General features: G+C 36.9%; 1 protein-coding gene across 6 annotated transcripts; it reads left to right on the forward strand.

Annotated features, from left to right (window-relative positions):
* Positions 1 to 8,276: 8,276 nt before the first annotated feature.
* Positions 8,277 to 19,416, forward strand: nherf4b (NHERF family PDZ scaffold protein 4b). 6 transcript variants are annotated; one of them, XM_084113262.1, is made up of 11 exons: positions 8,277 to 8,372; positions 9,424 to 9,519; positions 9,801 to 9,865; positions 10,428 to 10,639; positions 10,764 to 10,965; positions 11,091 to 11,227; positions 14,355 to 14,586; positions 14,665 to 14,861; positions 17,834 to 18,046; positions 18,355 to 18,579; positions 18,944 to 19,416. In XM_084113262.1, the coding sequence occupies exons 2-11, from the start codon at positions 9,506 to 9,508 to the stop codon at positions 19,046 to 19,048; spliced, it is 1,602 nt and encodes a 533-aa protein (XP_083969388.1). In that variant the 5' UTR covers positions 8,277 to 8,372; positions 9,424 to 9,505; the 3' UTR covers positions 19,049 to 19,416. The 6 variants fall into 6 exon arrangements, with proteins under 6 accessions (XP_083969388.1, XP_083969390.1, XP_083969386.1 ...); XM_084113264.1 differs by having other exon boundaries at positions 8,284 to 8,372; positions 14,355 to 14,559; XM_084113260.1 differs by having other exon boundaries at positions 8,316 to 8,372; positions 9,486 to 9,519; positions 14,355 to 14,559.
* The last annotated feature ends 762 nt before the right edge of the window (positions 19,417 to 20,178 follow it).

Consider the following 20,178-nt stretch of genomic DNA (forward strand, 5'->3'; position numbering starts at 1 on the left):
TAGAATAAGGAAAGGTTCACCATCAAGAATCTTTCTTCTAATGGTACACAGACATAGTGTAGAGAGTTGGATAATACTTGTTTCTAATAGCAATAGTATTGTTCTGTGCCTAGTGAGTAATATTTCATAATCCTTGAATATTCAATTTTCAGTGCTCGTCTGTCAATCCTCTATTGTGTACTAATAATCATTTTGCGTGTCTGTGTCATTAGAATGTGTCGATATGTTTTTCTGTATTTGGATGTTGAGAGACACCTGGATGAGATCATTTCACAACTCATATTTAATTACGATTAGTTTGTATTTAAAAGCAAAATCACATTCTTTGTTACGCAGCATGCATGCCTTCACAAATAAAAAGCCTTTTACGGTTCCCTCTCAGATTAGAAAATAAAAAAGATAAGCAGGTAAAGTGCAAATTGATTCTCGAAATATTGAAAAGGACTTCTGTTGATTCAGTTTTATGTATGAAACATTCTGCAAGGTTTTGGCTTGCACAGCAGATGTGCAGAGAAGAAGAGTTACTAGCTTCCCTGCTGCATAATTATGTTTGCCTCATCAGAAATGCAAGTTATGTGTGCTAAACCATGTTCAAATGATTATAATAAATGCATTTATATATTACCTACACTTAATGATTTCTGTCTCTATCAAATTTTCGGTTTTGAAGGGGTTGGATTCTTGAATATCCATTGCTGCTTCAATGTATATCTAATGAGTGATTATAATCAAGGTATTAATCAATATTTTTGACTTATGAGATTTTACTTTGTTATAGAAGTTACCGGTGTGATTTCTGAAAAGTTATTTTTATGTATTCTCTAATGTCTATATTTGATATCTGAATGCAGTAACAGTGCTCGCTCATTTAGCCTGGCTTCAATGAAATATGGACTCGTTTTGTGTTTGAGAAAGGTCTTCAACGTGTTAAAACATATAGGGGTCATTGAAGTCTATAGTTTAAGGGACCATTTAATAAGTTAAAGAAATACTTTCCATTTAGAGTAAAATGTCCTCTCTTTATTGAGAGAAAGAACTAATTATCTTGATGTTTTGAGAGGACTCCCCTGTTTATAGAGCTTGGCCAAATCCAGCCTTGAAGAAGCTGTGTGTCGGTGTGTGTGTTAGTCTTTTTGGTTACAGGTTAAGGAACAACTGGCATTATTGGAGATTGACTGAGTTGTTGTTCTGGACATGCTGTGCCCAGCAACCCAAATCTGCGACCTGGAAGGTCATGACGTGCCTGACTTCAGGGTCTGAGTGACAGCTGCATAATGGAGAAATGCTTCGGTCTATCTGTATATGTGTGGAAAATTACTATGTTTAGTTTATCTATTTCTTAGCCAATGACAATCATTCCACCTGAAGCAAGGACGTAGCTTAGACCTTGGTGAAGGTATAATTGCTGTGATCTTTGTAACTGTAAGCGGGGAGGGACTATGAAGTCCTGTGTGAGTCTTGAAGCTGACTTCTGCTGATGAAACTGCTAACTATCTTCAGTAAAACTTTTCTTCAGTTTATTATAATTCTGACACCGGTTCTTCATTCATCATCTGGTTCTGGGCCTTTGACTGTAAATCCCCTTACAGTAGGCTATATAATTTTTTTAATTTAAAATTTTATATTATTTTTCTTAAATTAAATTTTCTAATCCTGAATTTTGTCTTTTAAATAGGATGACTTGCTTAAAGTCACCATGAAATCAAAATGGATTATTCTTATTTTTTTAATGGAATATTGCAGTATTTATTATAAATGATTTATCCATGCACATCTTTTTTTTTAAATTCATGTGCTCTCGTAATCTTGAATCAAACTTCCCCTCCCTCTTGCAGTGACTCTTCTCTTTTCTGATGATGCGTTTACTGGCGTGAGGATGGGACAACCTGTCAATCGCTTGAGATCACGCATTAGCAAACCACAACCATCCAACAATCATTTCCCAATAGATAAAATTAAGTCCCGCCCTACATTTTTTCTTGTTCGAGACGAATATTTCAAACGGATATACTTCACACAATAGGGAAGAAAAGACTCTTGCAACTTATTTTTCATGCCTACTTTAAATATTGTATTTCATTAAGCGTGTAAATTACTTTTTTTTTTCTATTGTGTTATCAATCAAAACAGGTACAGATGAAACTTTGTGTAAACAATATGTATTATAAATGGTTGGTATTATTGATATTGAAGAATAGCCAGGAACTCACCAAATGCACCTTCAAAACAGTATGCGCACTCTTAACATTGAAGGGTTTTTTACAAGATAAAACCACTGCTTTAATGAAAAAGTGCAAACGTTTCGGTCACATGACCTTTCTCAATACCTAGTGTTACAAGTATGCATTTTGTGTGTAGAAAACTTCTGTATTGTAATCAACCACACTTGTAACTGGTTTATTAAGAAAGTTGTTTATAAAGAAAAACACCACAATTGTTATTGTAACCGATTTATTAAGAAAGTGGATTATAAAGAAAAACCTACCACACTTAATGTTTTAAGCACACTGTAAAAAATTGACTGTAAAATTTATAGTAACTTACTGGCAACTTTGGTTGCCAGTAAGACTGTAAAATTTACAAGAGTCCTGTAAATCATTAACTACAATTGTACTGTAAAATTTACAGTAACTTACTGGCAACTTTGGTTGCCAGTAAGACTGTAAAATTTCCAAGAGCACTGTAAATCATTAACTACAATTGTACCATAAAAAACACAGCACACTGCCTTAGGGGAAAGTGGGGTGAGTTGTGCCAGTTTTTACTCAAAGTGACTTTAAAGTGAGGCCATGGCAGTAATGCCTTCAACTTAAGGATGTACATATATTTCAGGATGTGGTGCATCCCTGAGAACAATAACTTTGGATCTGAAATAAATTGTTTCAGAAATATAGCTCTTGGGAAAAAAGTGGTCTCATGGCACAACTTGCCCCTGGTGCGGGGGAAGTTGTGCCTTTGGGGAAATACATTGGGGGTAAATTGTGCCAGTGATTTCTGAAGTAAAACAGAACATTTTAATGTTATGAATCGTAATGCTATATGAAAGCAAGATAAATTCAATACAAAATTACTCATTTAAGGTTTATTTAGATATTGTCACCCTGGAATACCATAGCATGCGTTTTTCCTACTATGGTCAATTGCATAGGGATTTTGTATTGAACATAACTCTGGATCACAGTGTCATAGAGACAAGGGGGCGGGCTCATTTTACTCAGACGACCAATCAGTCTCTCAGGATTATTGTGAAGCTATCAAGCTACACCCTAGCAACCATTTAGAGCACCATAGCAACACAATATATGATATTTGTGAATCATTTCAGGCAAAAATGCTTTGGCAATAGATGCCTGTTGACATAGCGCTGTCTGTCAATTATGTAACATATAAGAATAAAGTGACTAGGCTAATTTCTAAACATCCTATTGTGACATAGGCCACTTAAAAACGGAATAAAACTTCTCTTCAATAACATAGTGCAAACTGAAAACTGAAATCAGTGTTAGCTAAATTAAACAAATAGCAGGCAGGCCTAAGTCAAACAATGATGAGGCATGCTCATCTCCTCACTTCTCAAGATTATCCCCTGTGAGTATGTAGGTCTAGGTGGTCTGGATCTGGCACAACTTAACCCAGGCCCTTTGGCACAAATCACCCCAGACCCACAAGTTTGAAAAACTAGCATGATCCAGCAGTTAAGAGCTAACATCATGCTAACTGTATAGACTCATTGTGTAGCCTACTAAAGCACTAAAACATGTGTGAAATGTTTTCAAACTTGTCTATAATTGTTCAGACACTACAATCAAAAAACCTTAATCATAGAAATTTTACTTTGAAAGGGAAAAAAAAAGTTTTTTGCACTAAAATGTGCTTAACTCTCATGCCATGTGTCTCTCTTCTTTGGAGGACGAGTAAAAGTGATTGCTTTTCAAAATTATGTGGTCACATGACCAATTTCTTCTATGGTTTTCCAGAAACAAGGGTGGAACTACTTCCCCCCCTGGCACAAATCACCCCACTCTCCTATATATGCTGTAAAATTGTTTTTACAGCTGTAACTAAAATTAGTCGAAATAATGTTTATGAATGCAAGTGAAATTACAAGAGCAACAATGAACATGTACTGCTATACATTTTACAGTAAATTAGAGCATTTGCTGTGGAATTCAATTCACTAACTACATTTGAGATTTTTCACTGCTGTGTGTATACGTTTGCTGTAAGTTTCAGCCTTTTTGTCAAATAAAACTCACAATAACAGGTTTTCATTAATATAACAAATTTATTGTGCGATAATGGCTATTTAACATAAGCACCAGATTCCAAAATATATTTGGAGAAACAAAAATGGAGATTAAATGAAAGGCTTTAGCCTTGAAAAGAACCACTGAGAACAGCAGCACTTAAAGGATTAGTTCACCTCAAAATGAAAATTTCCTGATAATTTACTCACCCCAATGCCATCCAAGATGTTCATGTCTTTCTTTCTTAAATAAAAAATTGAGGAAAACATTTCAGGATTTGTATCCACACAATGGATTTCAATCGCAACCAACATGTTGAAGTCCAAATCAATGCAGTTTCAAAGGGCTTTGAAGTGCTTCAAACGCCTCTGCACGATCCCAGCTGAGGAATAGGGTCTTGTATAGCGAAACGGTCGGTCATTTAAAAAAAAAATTTTTTTATGTGTATATATATATATATATATATATATATATATATATATATATATATGTGTGTATGTATGTGTGTATGTATGTATGTATGTATGTATGTATATATATATATATATACATACACACACACACACACACACATATACTTTTTAACCACAAATCTTTTAATCCCCATCTTGTACCATCTCCGAGATGCGGTACGTATTACTTCATCACGTTGGAAAGGTCACGAAAAAACTAAAACAAAGATGTCAGACGATTTTGAAGTTTGAAAATTAATTAATTTTGAAGAAAGAAAATTAGATAAATTTTTCGCCCTTCCCTACCTTTTTGAACTGGAATACACAGACAAATAACTTAGACCGATGACGTGACCCGTGACCTTTCCAACGTGATGACGTAATGCCTGGCGCGTTGCAGACCAGCACAAGACGATCAATTGTGGTTAAAAAGTTAAAAAAACAATTTTTTTTTTAAATGACCGATCGTTTCGCTATATAAGACCCTATTCCTCACCTGGGATCGTGCAGAGCCGTTTGAAGCACTTCAAAGCCCTTTGAAACTGCATTGATTTGGACTTCAACATGTTGGTTGCGATTGAAATCCATTGTGTGGATACAAATCCTGAAATGGTTTCCTCAAAAAAAACTTTATTTATTTTCCACTGAAGAAAGAAAGACATGAACATCTTGGATGGCACTGGGATGAGTAAATTATCAGGCAATTTTCATTTTGAGGTGAACTAATCCTTTAAGTATCAACTATACAGGGCACACATCCCTAAAGTGTGACTGAACTTCAGTCATAAACAAAAGAAATGGTTTGAACTGTGCCTACCTTTAATTTGCCAAATCCATAAAAAAAAGGCAAGAATGTATTGAACATCAATCATGAACTTGGAAATCAGGTCAGAGTCTCTTGTATCAATTCCATTGGAATACTTTTGTTTAAATGGCAAGCCATTCAAAAACCATTAGTTTCCGTAACAGTGTGCATACATGTGGGTTCATTTCATGCATTTTCTTGTTTCCAGCAGCAACTTTTGATCCAGTTTCCGGGTTAATGCCCACAAGTCCTCTGTGAAAAAAACCACACAACATCCAATTATCAAAAAAAACAGTATACACTTAAACAATAAAATACAAAATTTGTCAGACAACTCATAAATTACATTTAATTTCAATTAATGAAAAGTTAGGGTCATATTTAATTTTATCCAAAATTTTATTATAAAAATATTTAGCCTTTCATGTTTACAATAAACAAAATGTACAGATATCATTATTATACAGATTTAATTTTAGTAATTTTAGATTTAGTTAATCATGCAGTGAATAAAATAATTCTCTATTCAGTGTGTGGTTAGCAATTTTTTGTTGTTCATTTGAAAACTTTTCCATAAAAACTTTTTACCATCTTAAATCGAACAAAAACGTGCTATTACATTAGCTAATGGCTTGGCAGTCAAGTTAAACACTATTTAGTTGCATAAAACCTACACAATTTAATTGCAATGTTTAAAAGTTTACTTGTCTACTACCAACAACAATGTAAAATAATTTTATACCGAACAGTTATCAAAAATGTAATAGTAAAATGACAGCCCGGCCACACTTCCACGGTGAAGAAAATATAACAGTTAACGTTAGCCAGCTAATCGTTCATCTGTGTCTGGACTCATCAAGCAAATTCAGTATCATAAAATTGGACAAATAATCTAGATTATCCATTTTGCAACGTCATAAAATAAAAATAATACTTAGTATATTGTGGATGTAACAGGATTTCACGTTTACAATAAAGCATAATTACTAGCTAACGTTACACACCTCGTCGTCTCACTCTCATTCGAGGTCCTCCTCCGGTAAACGTAGCGCGCATGAGGTGAGCGCGAAAATTGAGTGGTGATGATGATGCAGCGCGTGGAAAATCCCAACTCCCAAGATGTCCACTGAAGATGACGATTGACGAAATGACATCACACGCACTGCGCTACGCCGATGTCGTTGTTTAATCATGGGAGTTTTTTAAAAGCCAACAGTTTTAAAGTACTAGAGGTGTACGTTATATAATCAAATGTCAGAGTTTAAATGGTGTAAATAAAAAAGGCTGTATTTATTACAGTTGACTATTACTTTAGTGTTATTGACTTGTGAAGCGCCAAAACTTTTGCAACCATTTTTTTTTTCTTCTTAAACAAATAAAAAAAATAAAAAAATTACAATGGTATGCATGATATCCAGTAGCATTTACTGCATAAGCATGTTTCCACAAGTCATAGGAACATGCATGCTCCCACATGGCAAAATACAGTAATACTGTAAATTTAAAAATACAGTAGTCTATTGTAAATATTTACTGTAAAAACTACAGCAATTTTTAACAGTGCATTTATTAAAAAAGCATGCTGGTAGAATAGAGAGGAAGAAACATGTACTAGAAAGAGCTTTGCTGGAGAAAGAAGAAAAATGCAAGCATTACCGTCGGATGTGTTGCGGACAAGGCGCAGGATGTAACAAAGAAGAAAAGTCAGAAGAAGGAGAACAAAGAGGCGAAAGGCTTTAGACATGTCTGAAAGGAATTCCCAGAACTCATGACACCTCAAGACTTCAGATTAGATAAATTGTCTGTAAGAGACTTATAAATTATGAGGGGAATTTTTAGTACTGATGACCTTAAGGATTAGGATCTGATTGATTGTCTGTAAAAGACTAATAAATAATAAGGGGATTTCCAAAGATGACTACCTCAAGAATTCAGATGGTCTACAAAAGGCTAAAAGGAGAAGATGAAGGCAGATGCTGATTCTTTGGAACGGCTTCTCCGGTGTTAGATGCCATGCCATTGATGCCTCTGACAGACAACGCTTGTAAACGATTTGCTTTTGATGGTGTTTTGTCTTTTTTTTAAATATATTTGTAGCCTACTTTAAACTAGTTAACCTGTAAATAATAAAACTATATGTAATTGAAACTAAGAAGCTCGCCTGCCAAAAGTTTGATTTCTAAAAAAGTGAGCTGAACAGACCACAAAGAAGTCTTCTGACCATGGATTGTAAGTATGAAAATCCAGATGCTTATTTTAGGACAGATTTTACTTACTTTACCTAACCTGAGAAAAAAAATACACCGTAAAACACTAGTCAATGCCTAATTGATATTACCATCAGGACATCTGAATTGTAGGTTGGTCTCAGAATGTCCTTAAGCCCATCTCAGATTGGTTTCATTATTCCTCTAATTATCTTACACTCTCTCAGAAAAAATATCTTAGTGGGTTAGCACTGTGTCCTTAAGAGAGGAGACTCCTTCCATCTCTCTTCCCCTCATATGCCCTCTTGCCATCTTTTATATTACCTCGGCTCTTAAATTACAAAAATGTATTCACAATTTGCTGTTCTTGCCTTACATGCATTTGTTTTTAAACTATTATCCTTACAGCCTCTTAAAAGCGTAAGCAATTGCATTAGTCAATGTATAGTCTTTGCAACAGGCCATGAAGTGAAGTTGTATGAGGGTGTATGTTGAGTGCTGATACAGGTGTGAGATTTACAGAGAGAATGACTGTGTTTACACCCAGGGTCTGGAACAAAAGGTCCCTCTTTATGAGCACACTTAAATCAATAAAAGAGGAGCAGGATGACAAACACATATGAGAGAAGTGTATCCACTTCAGCTATTCCGCGCCGTTCAGGTAGGTACCTCTGGCTCTCTTCACAGTTTTGTACTGTGTTTGTGAGATTGTAACTCTGATTATTAATTCCATGTGAATAACGGCCGTTAAATCATTAACTGTAAAAATGTGTAAGCATGGGAAACAAGGCTTCATGTTAGTATGGGTGGAATTTACAGAATTTGCTTAATTTGCATGGTCTTAATTTGCTTAACTGCACACATAGTTTTTATTTTATTTTATTTTTTTATTTTATTTTATTTTATTTTATTTTATTTTATTTTATTTTATTTTATTTTATTTTATTTTATTTTATTTTATTTTATTTTATTTTATTTTATTTTATTTTATTTTATTTTATTTTATTTTATTTTATTTTATTTTATTTTATTTATGGGAAAAGTAAACTGTTTTATTGATTAGCTCAAAAGTAAATCGTGGTCACTCCATGGTCACTTTGGTGTTTGTGTGACCTCAAGGCCACTGGGGTCTGTTTATTTAACATTGTTGAGGACAAAATGCCACATGAAAAAAAGGTTGTAAGATCTGTCATTTTACATATGAGACAAAATACAGCCAATCTCCATTGTATTATTTTATTTGTATTTATAACATTTCCATTTTTTAACCTGTGACTTTTGAAATTGACTATGAGTCAGCTTAAGCCATATACCAAGTAATGTGCAGAATGCGGTGACATGATTTACCTTGCCATTCTTGACATTTGCTGTACTTAATATAAAGCCGTGATTGTCAACAATATAAAATTCTTGGTTGACTGGCAATAGATAGCCATGGATAAACATCCATTCCAAAGCATATTTAACTAGGTGTTTAATCAAAGCCTGACCCTAACTCAACCGAAGGCAAACACTATTTTGATTATTTTTAGCTAACAAACATCACATGTTCTCACTATGGAATGACCAAGTATAAAGGGAAGTCAGAGCAGATGAGCTGTAACCACATTTTCTGAGTCAAGATCTGTTCATGAAATCCAGAGGTTAAATTGTAATTTTTAAAGCAAAATGACTGCTTCTGATTCAACACTAATTTGTGTTTTTTTGTCCAGGAATTTGAGGTGTGTTTGACTTTTCATCATTTCAAGTCCTTCAATCTCCCTCATTACTTTAGATGCAGTACTGCGGGATGTCATGGAGCTGACAGAGTAAGTAATGTTTTTATGGCTCGTGTCCCTTCACAGACACACATGCTGTACAGCTTTTGACTTTGTGCCTTCTGGTTTGATAAGCGTGCACATGGACGGACATTCCTCACTTTATGGCTTTATCAGATCTCTAAGTGTACTAAAATACTGTCAGTGAAGTACCTCTGCAGAGGGTATATTGACTTGTTTATGGTAGTGCACGGGATCTCATTGGGTGCTTGTGTATAGAACTTATCAGAGGGCAGAAACTCATTCCTTAACCTGTTCTTATGTTCATTAAGGAAATTTACCTTCAATCCAAAGGAAGGAATAGACAATCCAGCCATGGTGACTGCAGATGATACAGGTTAATGAGTTCTTGTATTAGATATTATTAGTGCCTTTTTGTGTGTGGATAGACTGGATACTTTGAGATTTAGAAGAATTAAAATTATTTTATTGTGCTATTTATTTATATATTTATTTTTGTTCATTTTTTTTTTACTGACACCACGACAGGTTTCAGATGTCTGTTCTATACGGTTTCCCAAACTAGATGGAAAGCTAATAATGAATTAAATCATACAAAGAAAAAAAAGATTTAAAATAAAACATCTACTAAAAATACTAAGTATTTAATTTGTTTACCAGTATGTCATGTGACCATTAACCAACATCAGAGAACTACAAACATTCAACTGTGTTGTTAAATTATTGAAATATTGACTTAAAATCTCATTGTGGTCTTCAAATAAATATTTTAGATCAAAGAGGTTTGGGAATCCCTGCTCTATACCATAATTATATTTTATAAACAAATACAGCACAGAATAATACAAATATAAAACACTGCTAAAATGTGTTACCATAGTTTAAAGTATACCGTAAAGTGTACAGATTGTTCATTTAACTCCGGTCTTTGCTGACAGAGCATGTGACAAATCCCACACCACGTGTGTGCGTGCTGAGGAAAGAAGAAGGAGAAACCTTTGGCTTCCGTCTGCGTGTGGAAAGAGGGCGGCAGGGTCATATAATCAGGCAGCTGGATTCACTGGGTGTGGCAGAGCGGAGTGGGCTCAAGGATGGGGACCACCTGCTTGAAGTCAATGAGAAGTTTGTTGACGACGTGGAACACATGGAGGTGAGAAGTCATAATCTTTGTTTTGCAATTATTGTATGTTTTTTACTGTACAAGCTATGCACATATGGTTTTTGTGTCAGGCTTTGTAACAGATTACTTTATTATGTTTGTCCCATTTTCTTAGGTGGCCCGTAGGATTCAGGAGAGTGGATCACAGCTCTGCTTCCTGGTGTTAGATGAAAAGGCCTACGACCAGGCTGTTTCTGAGGGCCGTGACCTTAGAGAGTTGGCTAAAGCAAGTCGCGGAGAAGGATGGAGGCCTCCTCGTCTCTGCCACATCAAGAAAGATGCGCCTGGCCTGGGCCTCAACATACTGCCTGTGGAAGGTAAGAACCACAGTATCTCACATTAAAAAATAAAAATAAATTCTGTAATGCTGTTTGTAATGTCCTTTTTAAAAGAAGTGAGGTTAAAGCTCAAGTGTGCCTTTTCTGGTTTATCTGTGGTGTAGGTGAGAAAGGCAAATTCGCAGTAAGCCCAGTGAAAGGAGGTGCCGCAGAGAGGGCAGGAGTGAGGAAAGGTGACCGGCTGATCTGGATGGATGGTGCCATGGCCTGTGAACTCACACACTCTGCCATCAGCAGAATGGTAAGCAAGGACTTGCTTTAGATACACTGTAAAAAAAATATACTGTTAAATGTATGGTTAAAAAAACAAACGGCAGCTGTGGTTACCAGATTGTGTGGTTAAAATCACAACATTTATTTCCATGAGGGCGTGCATACATTTTTGGTTAAGATCTTGTATTGACAATGCAAGAGTCAAGCACTCTATAAAGTCTACTCCAGCACATCCCATCCACATCCCAGCCACATCAGGGCTCAGAGGTGACAATTCATATGTGAAAATGATTATTCATGCTCCCTCCCAACCATTCTTTCACAATTTGAGGCTGATGCCTGGAATATGGCCATGATACATCTTCCTAGATGGTTGTTTAAGAAATGAAAAGTTACATAATAACATGCTAGAAACCATAATCACTGCAATAATAATCCAATCATAGACTCTTACGCATGTGTCTATTTAAATCCAAACAGCGACCTTTTTTTGACCGGGCAATCAATATATTACAGGATGGCATATTGGTGCCTATGTTTTAAAACTTATAACCATATTTCATCAAGTGATGTAATGTTAAAAATACCATTAAATAAATGAAAAATTATATATCGTGTAGGTAATGTTTTAGTTTCAGTTTCACTCTGTTTGCTCTGTTCCCGTTCTCCTTAGTTTCCTAGTTATTTTCCTTGTTGGTTAATTCGTTTCCATAGTTCCTAATTCCACGCACCTGTTCTGTTTCTCTTTTTCTATCTTTTTATGTTCTCTGTGTATATAAGCCCTGAGTTTCCCTAGTTCATTTGTCCGTTATCGTCTATTGTTTATTTGGTTGTGTTATATCTGATAATCTTCTGTGTGTTTGGTTTTTGGATTTAATATTAAAAACTTTCCTGTTTATACTCCTGCGTCGTGCGCATTCAATACACCCACGCGTGACAGAATAACGGACCAAAACAATGGACTTACCGGCAGTTCAGCTGCTATGCCTGGAACAGAAGCAGCAGTGCCTCGAGGACCACACCCATAGATTTTTCCATCTGTCGAGCCAAACCCACTTCCCCGATCACTCCTTATGCGCTTTTTTTCACTAGTTTGAAGTCAAAGCTTCGCAAAGCTTTGCATCCTGGGATTTCGTGGAGTGGAGTGGGTACTGGTGAACTAGGGGTCCCTGTACACCATCTTCCCTGCTGAAGAGGCCGTGGGCTTGAGCCTGCCACAATGTACAAGCCACAGCCTGAAAGGAGGACAGAGCCAACCATCGCCCGGAGATCAAGCTTTGCAAAACGTCTGACCAGGTGCGTGAGCCGGCTACATCGTCCGTCCCTGTGGGGTTGCTTGTGGAGTTTGAGGGCATGGAGGAAAGCTCCACCCACAGCCAACGTGGATGTGTTGTGCCTGTCCTCTAGGAATTATTTTGAAATGGAAGTGGAAGTTTACCTGGTTCTCCCAGCCCTGCTACTCCCGCCCAGCTCAAAGTCTCCTATGTCCCTGGTGGTTCCGCCCAGCCTCCCTCTCCTGCCTCATCTTCCAAAATCAGCTTTTCCTCAGCTCCGCCTCCGCTGGTTCAATTCAGCCCCTCGGTTCCTCCTCTGAAACCACTCCACTGTGTGGATTCGCCTCGATTCTTCAGTTCTCCAGCGTTGCCCAGGCAATTGGATCCCCCGGCTCTGCCTCCAGCCGCTGATCCCGTCCCTCCACCTCGGTCCATCGACCTGTCAGCTCTTCCTTGGCTTCTCCTTCCCTCCTGGCTCCTCCTGGCTCCACCTCAGACACGTATCGCTGTGGCTCTACCTCGGCCTCCAGGACCATTGGTGTCGCCGGTTCAATCTGCTCTCATCAGCACCCAGGGCTCCACATTCATCAGCATTGTTTTCATCGGTCATCCCCTGGTATCAACACCCAAAAACTCCACCATGGCTCCTCACTCCATCGACTCCGTCATGGGATTTCATCCTGGCTGTGCTCTGTGTCCCTGTCTGGCACCTCCTGCTCCTGGCTTTTCCCTGGTTTCTCCCCCCGCTAGTGCCTCTCGGTTCCTGCCTTTCGCCTGCTCCGCGTCCTCCTTCAGAGCCCCCACCCTCCCTCCTCAGTTAGACTGTTACGGTGTGAGGAGCGCACTGTAACATGTATGTTATGTTTTAGTTTCATTTTCACTCTGTTTGCTCTGTTTCCATTCTCCTTAGTTCCCTTGTTGGTTAATTGGTTTCTATAATGCCTCATTCCAACCACCATGTTCTGTTTCTCTTTTGATTACATTCTCTGTGTATATAAGCCCTGAGTTTCCCTAGTTTGTCCGTTATTGTCTATAGTTTGTGTTATATTCTCTATTCCTGATCATCTCCTGCGTGTTTGGTTATTTTAAATGATTATGAAAGACTTTTCCGTTTATACTCCTGACGTGCGTATTCAATACACTCATGCGTGACAATATCAAAATTTGCTTTTTACCTTAAAATGTACTAATGCCACAATAAGAAAGCAGACAGTAAAACAGAGAGCCACATGATGAATTAGAATTCATCGAAATTGGTCTTTCCATAAAACATAACCAATTCTTGCATATACTGTACAGCAGTGATCTCAAACTCAATTCCTCGAGGGCCACAGCTCTGCACAGTTTAGTTCCAACCAGCTCCAAGTTCAACTCACACCTGCAAGGAAGTTTCTAGTAATCCTGAAGACCTTGATTAGCTGGATCAGGTGTGTTTGATTAGGGTTGGAGCAAAACTGTGCAGAGCTGTGGCCCTCCAGGAATTGAGTTTGAGATCACTGCTGTACAGTGTACAGGGTCAAACAAACAAAGACACTAAAATAATCCAAACATTAACTAAATAACAGAAAATGTAACACAAAACCCCATAATAAATATTACTGATCGCAAAAATAAGAAGAAACAAAATATTATTATCATGTGACTATTTTTCACAGTAAATTATATTGCAATTCATAGTTCCTACTTACAAAATGTTACATTATTTTACAGTAAAATTACATATAATGCAATGTTAAACAAATTTTTTTTTTAAATCCTTTTTTCTTGCAAACATTTTTACAGTGTACAAAGCTCTTCTGAGCTTCTTTGCTGTGTCAAACTCATGGGCAGCATGTAGACCTTTTGTCACTCACATGTTGGTTATGGTGATGATATTTCCAGGTGAAGAAGTGCAGTGATCACATGACAGTGCTGGTGATTGACAGTGACAGTGAGAAGAGTTATGCCTGTAGGAAAATGCCCATTCTCCCAGCCCTGGCTGACGCAGAGAACATGCCGTATCGGCCCCACAGACTGCATTTGGTGTTGGGGCCGGAAGGGTATGGCATCCTGCTCAGGCTGGAGAAGTCTGGAGCAGGACGCACTGGTGGGAGGCAAACACACACTTTGACATGTACTTATTTATCTGCAATCTATCTGTACAGCTACACAAATGGATTGCTATCTACATATTTATGTTTGGTTTATACAGTCCACATGGTGAGAGAGGTGGATAGTGGCAGCCCTGCTGAACTGGGAGGTGTTAAAGAAGGTGAGATGCTTCTTGAAGTGAATGGAGAATCCACAGACTCACTGAGTCATGATAAAGTTGTCAGCAAAATCAGACAGAGTGGGCAGCAGGTCACCCTCACAACTATGACACCTCAGGGCCATGACTTCTACACTAAGGTGAATATACAAAGTATGGGTGTGATTCTTCATATGGGCACTTTTGACTTCTTGAAAAAAATCAAGTTTCTTCAAATAACATCTATAAATTACAGAAACGTCTGTCTGTTTGTCTGTGTGTGTGTGTCTGTTAACCGCATATCTCTCGAACCGTTAGTCCGATGGATTTCAAATTCGACAGGTGTCTTGCCGGGCACGAGTGCAGTGCCAAGTTTAACGTTGTTTGGATGAGAAATGCAAAAGATATCGTTAAATATATCATTTTTAGAAGGTTGTGGTTTAAAAATAAACATTCTGACATAATGGGCTGTGGTTTAAAAATAAACAAACACACACTCTCTGGATGTTAAAGGTAGTGTAGGTAGGATTGTTATAAAAAACTTTTTTCCAAATTTGTTTAAACTTTTTATATATATCAATGCATAATTAAAATGTAAGTACTCTGATAAAAAGAGTATAAAAATCGAGTGACTCTAGACCGTTTTAAACACATTAAACACAGCTCATTATTTCCATTCGGGACGAAGCAAAGGATTGGCTTAGGCAACTGTCACTCTCTCGCAACCATGGCAACCACCCTTTTGCCACACAGGATCTGCCCATATGCGCGCGTACCCGTTTGATTTGAGGAATTCAAGAGGCACGGAACCTAGGAATAGCAAAACAATGGCAGAGAAAGAGCAATCAAATCTCACATTACCGGCATATGCAGTTAGCAAAGGCAAACCAGGCAAAAAAAGGAAGACAGTACAAGAAAAGGTAATGAACAAAAAGTCTTTGGATAAACAAAGAAATAAAACGCGTGTCAATATCGGCGTGGCTTTCCAGCGATGGCGAGAACTGAGGGACCTCAAGGGGCTGAAAAGTGACTCCTTGATGGCTTTATTTCTGCTGGACAGGTAAATCTTTCTTTTTGTATTTTGATCATACATATTTTTTTGTTTATGTTTTCATGAAGCATGTGTCATTAGCACACGTAGCGGCCTAATATAGCTAACATAACATTACTTAGCGAGCCGTAGTAGAGACGATAAATAATCTATAGGCCTAGCTCAAGATGATAGCTATAGTGTTGAATTGTGCATAATTTTGCTTTAGATAACTAAATACATGTTTAACAGATAGTAGGCCTAACGTTACTCCGCATCCAGGAACTTTTCTTAAAACTATATTTACCCTCTGTCTAACTTTATAGACAGTTTTATCTGTCTAACATAACTTGTTATCCCTTATAACATCCCTTATCCCTAACATAAGGATAACTTTATCCTCTGCTTCGCCCTCGACCCCGGACCTGTCCTCTAGCTGACGATGCGGTACTTGTCTCTGGAGAGTAGTCCTCATCAGAGTCAACAATGCTTTCATCGTGGAAACTCTTACATGCAGAACACCATATATCAGGGGCGTAGAATTTAGTAGGGACGCTAGGGACATGTCCCTACCAATATCCAGTGACACTGATATATCCTTAGCAATAATTTCAATCAAAACTTAAAATATATTTATATTGATGTCCCCGTCCCCACCAATTTCAAAATCAAACCTACGCCACTGCCATATATGTTATGAATCTTACACGAAATTCATCTTCATCACAGTGTAAATGTCATGCAACCTGTTTTTAACTTTGCCTTATAGATAACTAGCTCGTTAGCGAATCAAAAAATATATATTTTAAATTTTACCAATATCAATATGCTAGCTTGATAGTGAGTACTAAAATACATCTTATTTGTTTATCTTTATAATGATAAAGTTAGATTTTTTTTATTACATGTGATTCTGACATGATGTCACTACATGCACTGCGCTCCTTCCTCTCCGCTCGTCTCAGGTAAATAATGCGTCTTCAGCTCAGCGGTCGGCGTCGCGCGTTCATGTGTTTTGGGGGCGTGGCTTTGGAAGGAGTCCAGAAGGGAGGGGGTGGAGTGAATGGAAATAATGAGCTGTCTTCAAAACAGTCGTGAGAGGTCTACAGACACTCGATTTTTATACTTTCTTTTTCAGAGTACTTACATTTTAATTATGTTTTGATATATAAATAAAGTTTAAACAAATTTGGAAAATAAGTTTTTTATAAAAATCCTACCTACAATACCTTTAACAGGTTAGAGCTTGCACACTGCCTGCGTGTGTGTGCGTTCAATGCGTTCACAGTCTCTTTCACGGGCACCAAACCAACAATTACTAAAAACACACAAAAACTGATTTTGCACGGGCATTTTGCACTAGTTTATCAAATGTTTAAAAAAGTCACAGGAATAAAGTTCTGATTATGGCCTTGATCAACCAAAGTGATAGTGTGTGGTTCTGTGGATATTTGATATTGTGTGTGGTGGTAATTTGGACCATTTGTGGTGCTTTTTAGGGAAACAAGCCTGGATTTTTTAAAAACATGTACAATGTTAGCAATCAACTAACTTTGAACTACACTTTGAAAATAAAAGAAATTAAAGACAATAAAAAAAAAAAAAAAAAAAAGCTACTCTTAGGATCATTATGAAAAAATATATATATACTGTATATATATATATATATAAACTCAATTAGCTTAATGCTAATTAAAATGTAATGCTTTGTGTGATGATGATGACAGCATAACAATTCTTTGTTATAAAATTAACACAAATAAATACTAAATGAAAGGAAATATTTATTGAAGATATATGAAATATTGAATATTTTAAAGTTCATTTGTTTTGAACATTTGACACTTAAAAATGAAGAAAAGTGAAGAAACACAATAAATACATTTAAAGGTAACAAATCTACAACTGAACCAAACTGATATTTATTATCTTTCTTTATGTTCACAATTGCAGAATCACCCACAGGCAGATTGATAAATCAATAATGAATTCGTCAAAAATAAAAGATTATTATTGTAAAACACATTTTTAATATAGATTGTCTTTTTTCTTATGCCCGTTTGACTACTTGTCTGTTAAACGTCATGTATCACTCTTTCTCAGCTGGGCCTCTCTCCCTTACTGTTCTGTGTGGATTTTACATCTGGTAGTCCGGAGAAAAAGGAAATCCCAATGATGCTGAATCCTGCAGATGAGCCTGAGGTGGATGTGCAGACTGATCCTAATGTTAGACGCTGTACACTGCAGAGGGGCTCGGCTGGTTTTGGCTTCCATTTGGGTTGCGTCCAACAGAAACCTGGAACTTTCATCAGCCAGGTACAATGAAGCCCATTCACTGACAAATCAGCCTTAGTTTAGACGATACTGACTTCAGATGTTAGAAATGAACCTTTGTTCTGGATCTGTGGGAACTCTTCACAAAAGTATACTCTTGGAAAATCAGCCCTAGTCTACATATCATGGGAGTCTTCATTTGTTATAAATGATAGAATTACATAAACATTACAGTTTATAAAAGATCAGTGATGCAACTCAGTTACATGCTCTGACAAATACTACAAGTAAAATATATAATTTCAAGTAAATATGACGGTGCATTACTTAAAATGACCAACATTTTTTAGGTAGAAGCCGGAGGCCCAGGAGAGGGTTCAGGTCTGCTTCAGGGTGATATGGTGGTGGAGGTGAATGGACAGAATGTGGAGAAAGAGTCTGTGGAGGATGTGATCTTACACGTGAAGAGAGGAGGAGACACTCTTTCTTTACTAGTAGTAGATCAGAAAGGTTATGACTGGCTGAAGAAGAATGGGAAGCCAATCACTGTGAACAAACTAGCAACAATCTCTGAGGTATGCAATAATGTATTGTTGTGCTTTCTCGTGTTTGGTTTATCAGTGTCAGTGGAGGCGTGAAGAGAAGCACACAGCACACAACATTCAAAATGACTCACGCTAAACAAGCAGTAAACTAATCCCTGCCTAATGACGTAGCCACATCTGATTAGCTATTACAAAACCCATTATGAATACATTAAATAACTGTAACTCAATACATATATTGATCAATTGCATGATTGTACCACACACACACACACACACACACACACACACACACACACACACACACACACACACACACACACACACTTATAATAAACAAAAATATAAACTTTGTTAACTTTATTTATATTTGTTCATGTACCATTTGTTACAGGTGGAGGAAAGTGTTTCGAGTGCTGCTGAACCCCCAACACTGAAGACTGATGACTTGTCTGATGATGACCGGACTTTAGTTGGGATGGCCATGAAACAGTCCTGATAATGTCAATGAGATTAGTACTTTGAGAATGATCTTTAAATAGAGTTTCACTGGTTAGCTAATTTCTTTGAACTATATATTTGCACTTCAACAACTCAGTTTTTCTGTATGAAATGCCTAAAACATGTCCATGATCCCAATTCTGCATAATCATTCAGAGTGCTGTAAAGGTTAAGATTGGTCTTGAAGTAAAAATCCAGTATGCACTGCAGGAATACATTAACATTGTTCATTTCTGTGTTTCTAAGAAGTATTATCTATTATATCAGTATTTTAACATGTGCTCGTTTTGCCAGGTTGTGACTTATGAATCTGCCATTTTTGCATTGTGTCATTTTCATCCTGAATAAATTATCATTTAAATGGGGTCAAATGTATTTTTCTTTTTTCCACAAATCAAAATGTTAAAGTCCGCGTGAACCGGAAGTTGCAAACGACTTTTCTCCAGTGTTGTGACGTATTTCCCAGTGAAAAGGAATATTGAACAGAGGGCAGGGTTTTACTCTAGCGCTCATCTCCATCTCTCGCTCATAACAGACTAACGGTTTGAGGGGAGTGGTTAAGCGTTTCCCAACCCAAGTCCTCAAACCTACGTCATCAGTGAAGGTCCTCCAATGTAGAGGGGAGGGGCATTTTCAGATTTTGATTAAAGATTACGAAGCCAAAATATTTTTTTGTGTGGATTGACTTGCATGGATGAATTGTTCACCACAAAACGATCAATTTAGGCAAACAAAGTAAATATGGTCAATTTTGATTTCATGTGGACTTTAAATAAATTAAGATTAACAAATGAAAAACAATGATTCAGGAAATAAATTGTGTTTTTTTGTTGTACTGACCTTGGCTACTGATAAATACAACATTAATAAATCACACTATTTGCTTTTACAACATTGATACATGGATGGAAGATATCAAGATAATATACCCGTTTATGTAGTGCATTTGCAGTCTCACTTAGTAGGCCATTTTATGCCGCTCTTATTTATGTAAACATATTTTAATCCGTGCACGGTATTACATTTTTAGTCAGGTTTAACCAATTTTTATTTTTATACAAACTATTTTTTTGTTCAACATGTAAGCTATATAGGTATATTTATTTATAGGCATGCTCTAAATTTCCG

This window comes from Abramis brama (assembly GCF_963993115.1).
Source record: "Abramis brama genome assembly, chromosome: 5".
Taxonomy (NCBI): domain Eukaryota; kingdom Metazoa; phylum Chordata; class Actinopteri; order Cypriniformes; family Leuciscidae; genus Abramis; species Abramis brama.

Bases quoted from the DNA above. Each gene is read 5' to 3' on its own strand.
- nherf4b (XM_084113260.1), top strand. From the start codon at position 8,318: ATGACAAACACATATGAGAGAAGTGTATCCACTTCAGCTATTCCGCGC. The intron at 8,373-9,485 runs GTAGGTACCTCT...TCATTACTTTAG, and splicing joins AGCTATTCCGCGCCGTTCAG to ATGCAGTACTGCGGGATGTC. The intron at 18,580-18,943 runs GTATGCAATAAT...CATTTGTTACAG, and splicing joins AACTAGCAACAATCTCTGAG to GTGGAGGAAAGTGTTTCGAG.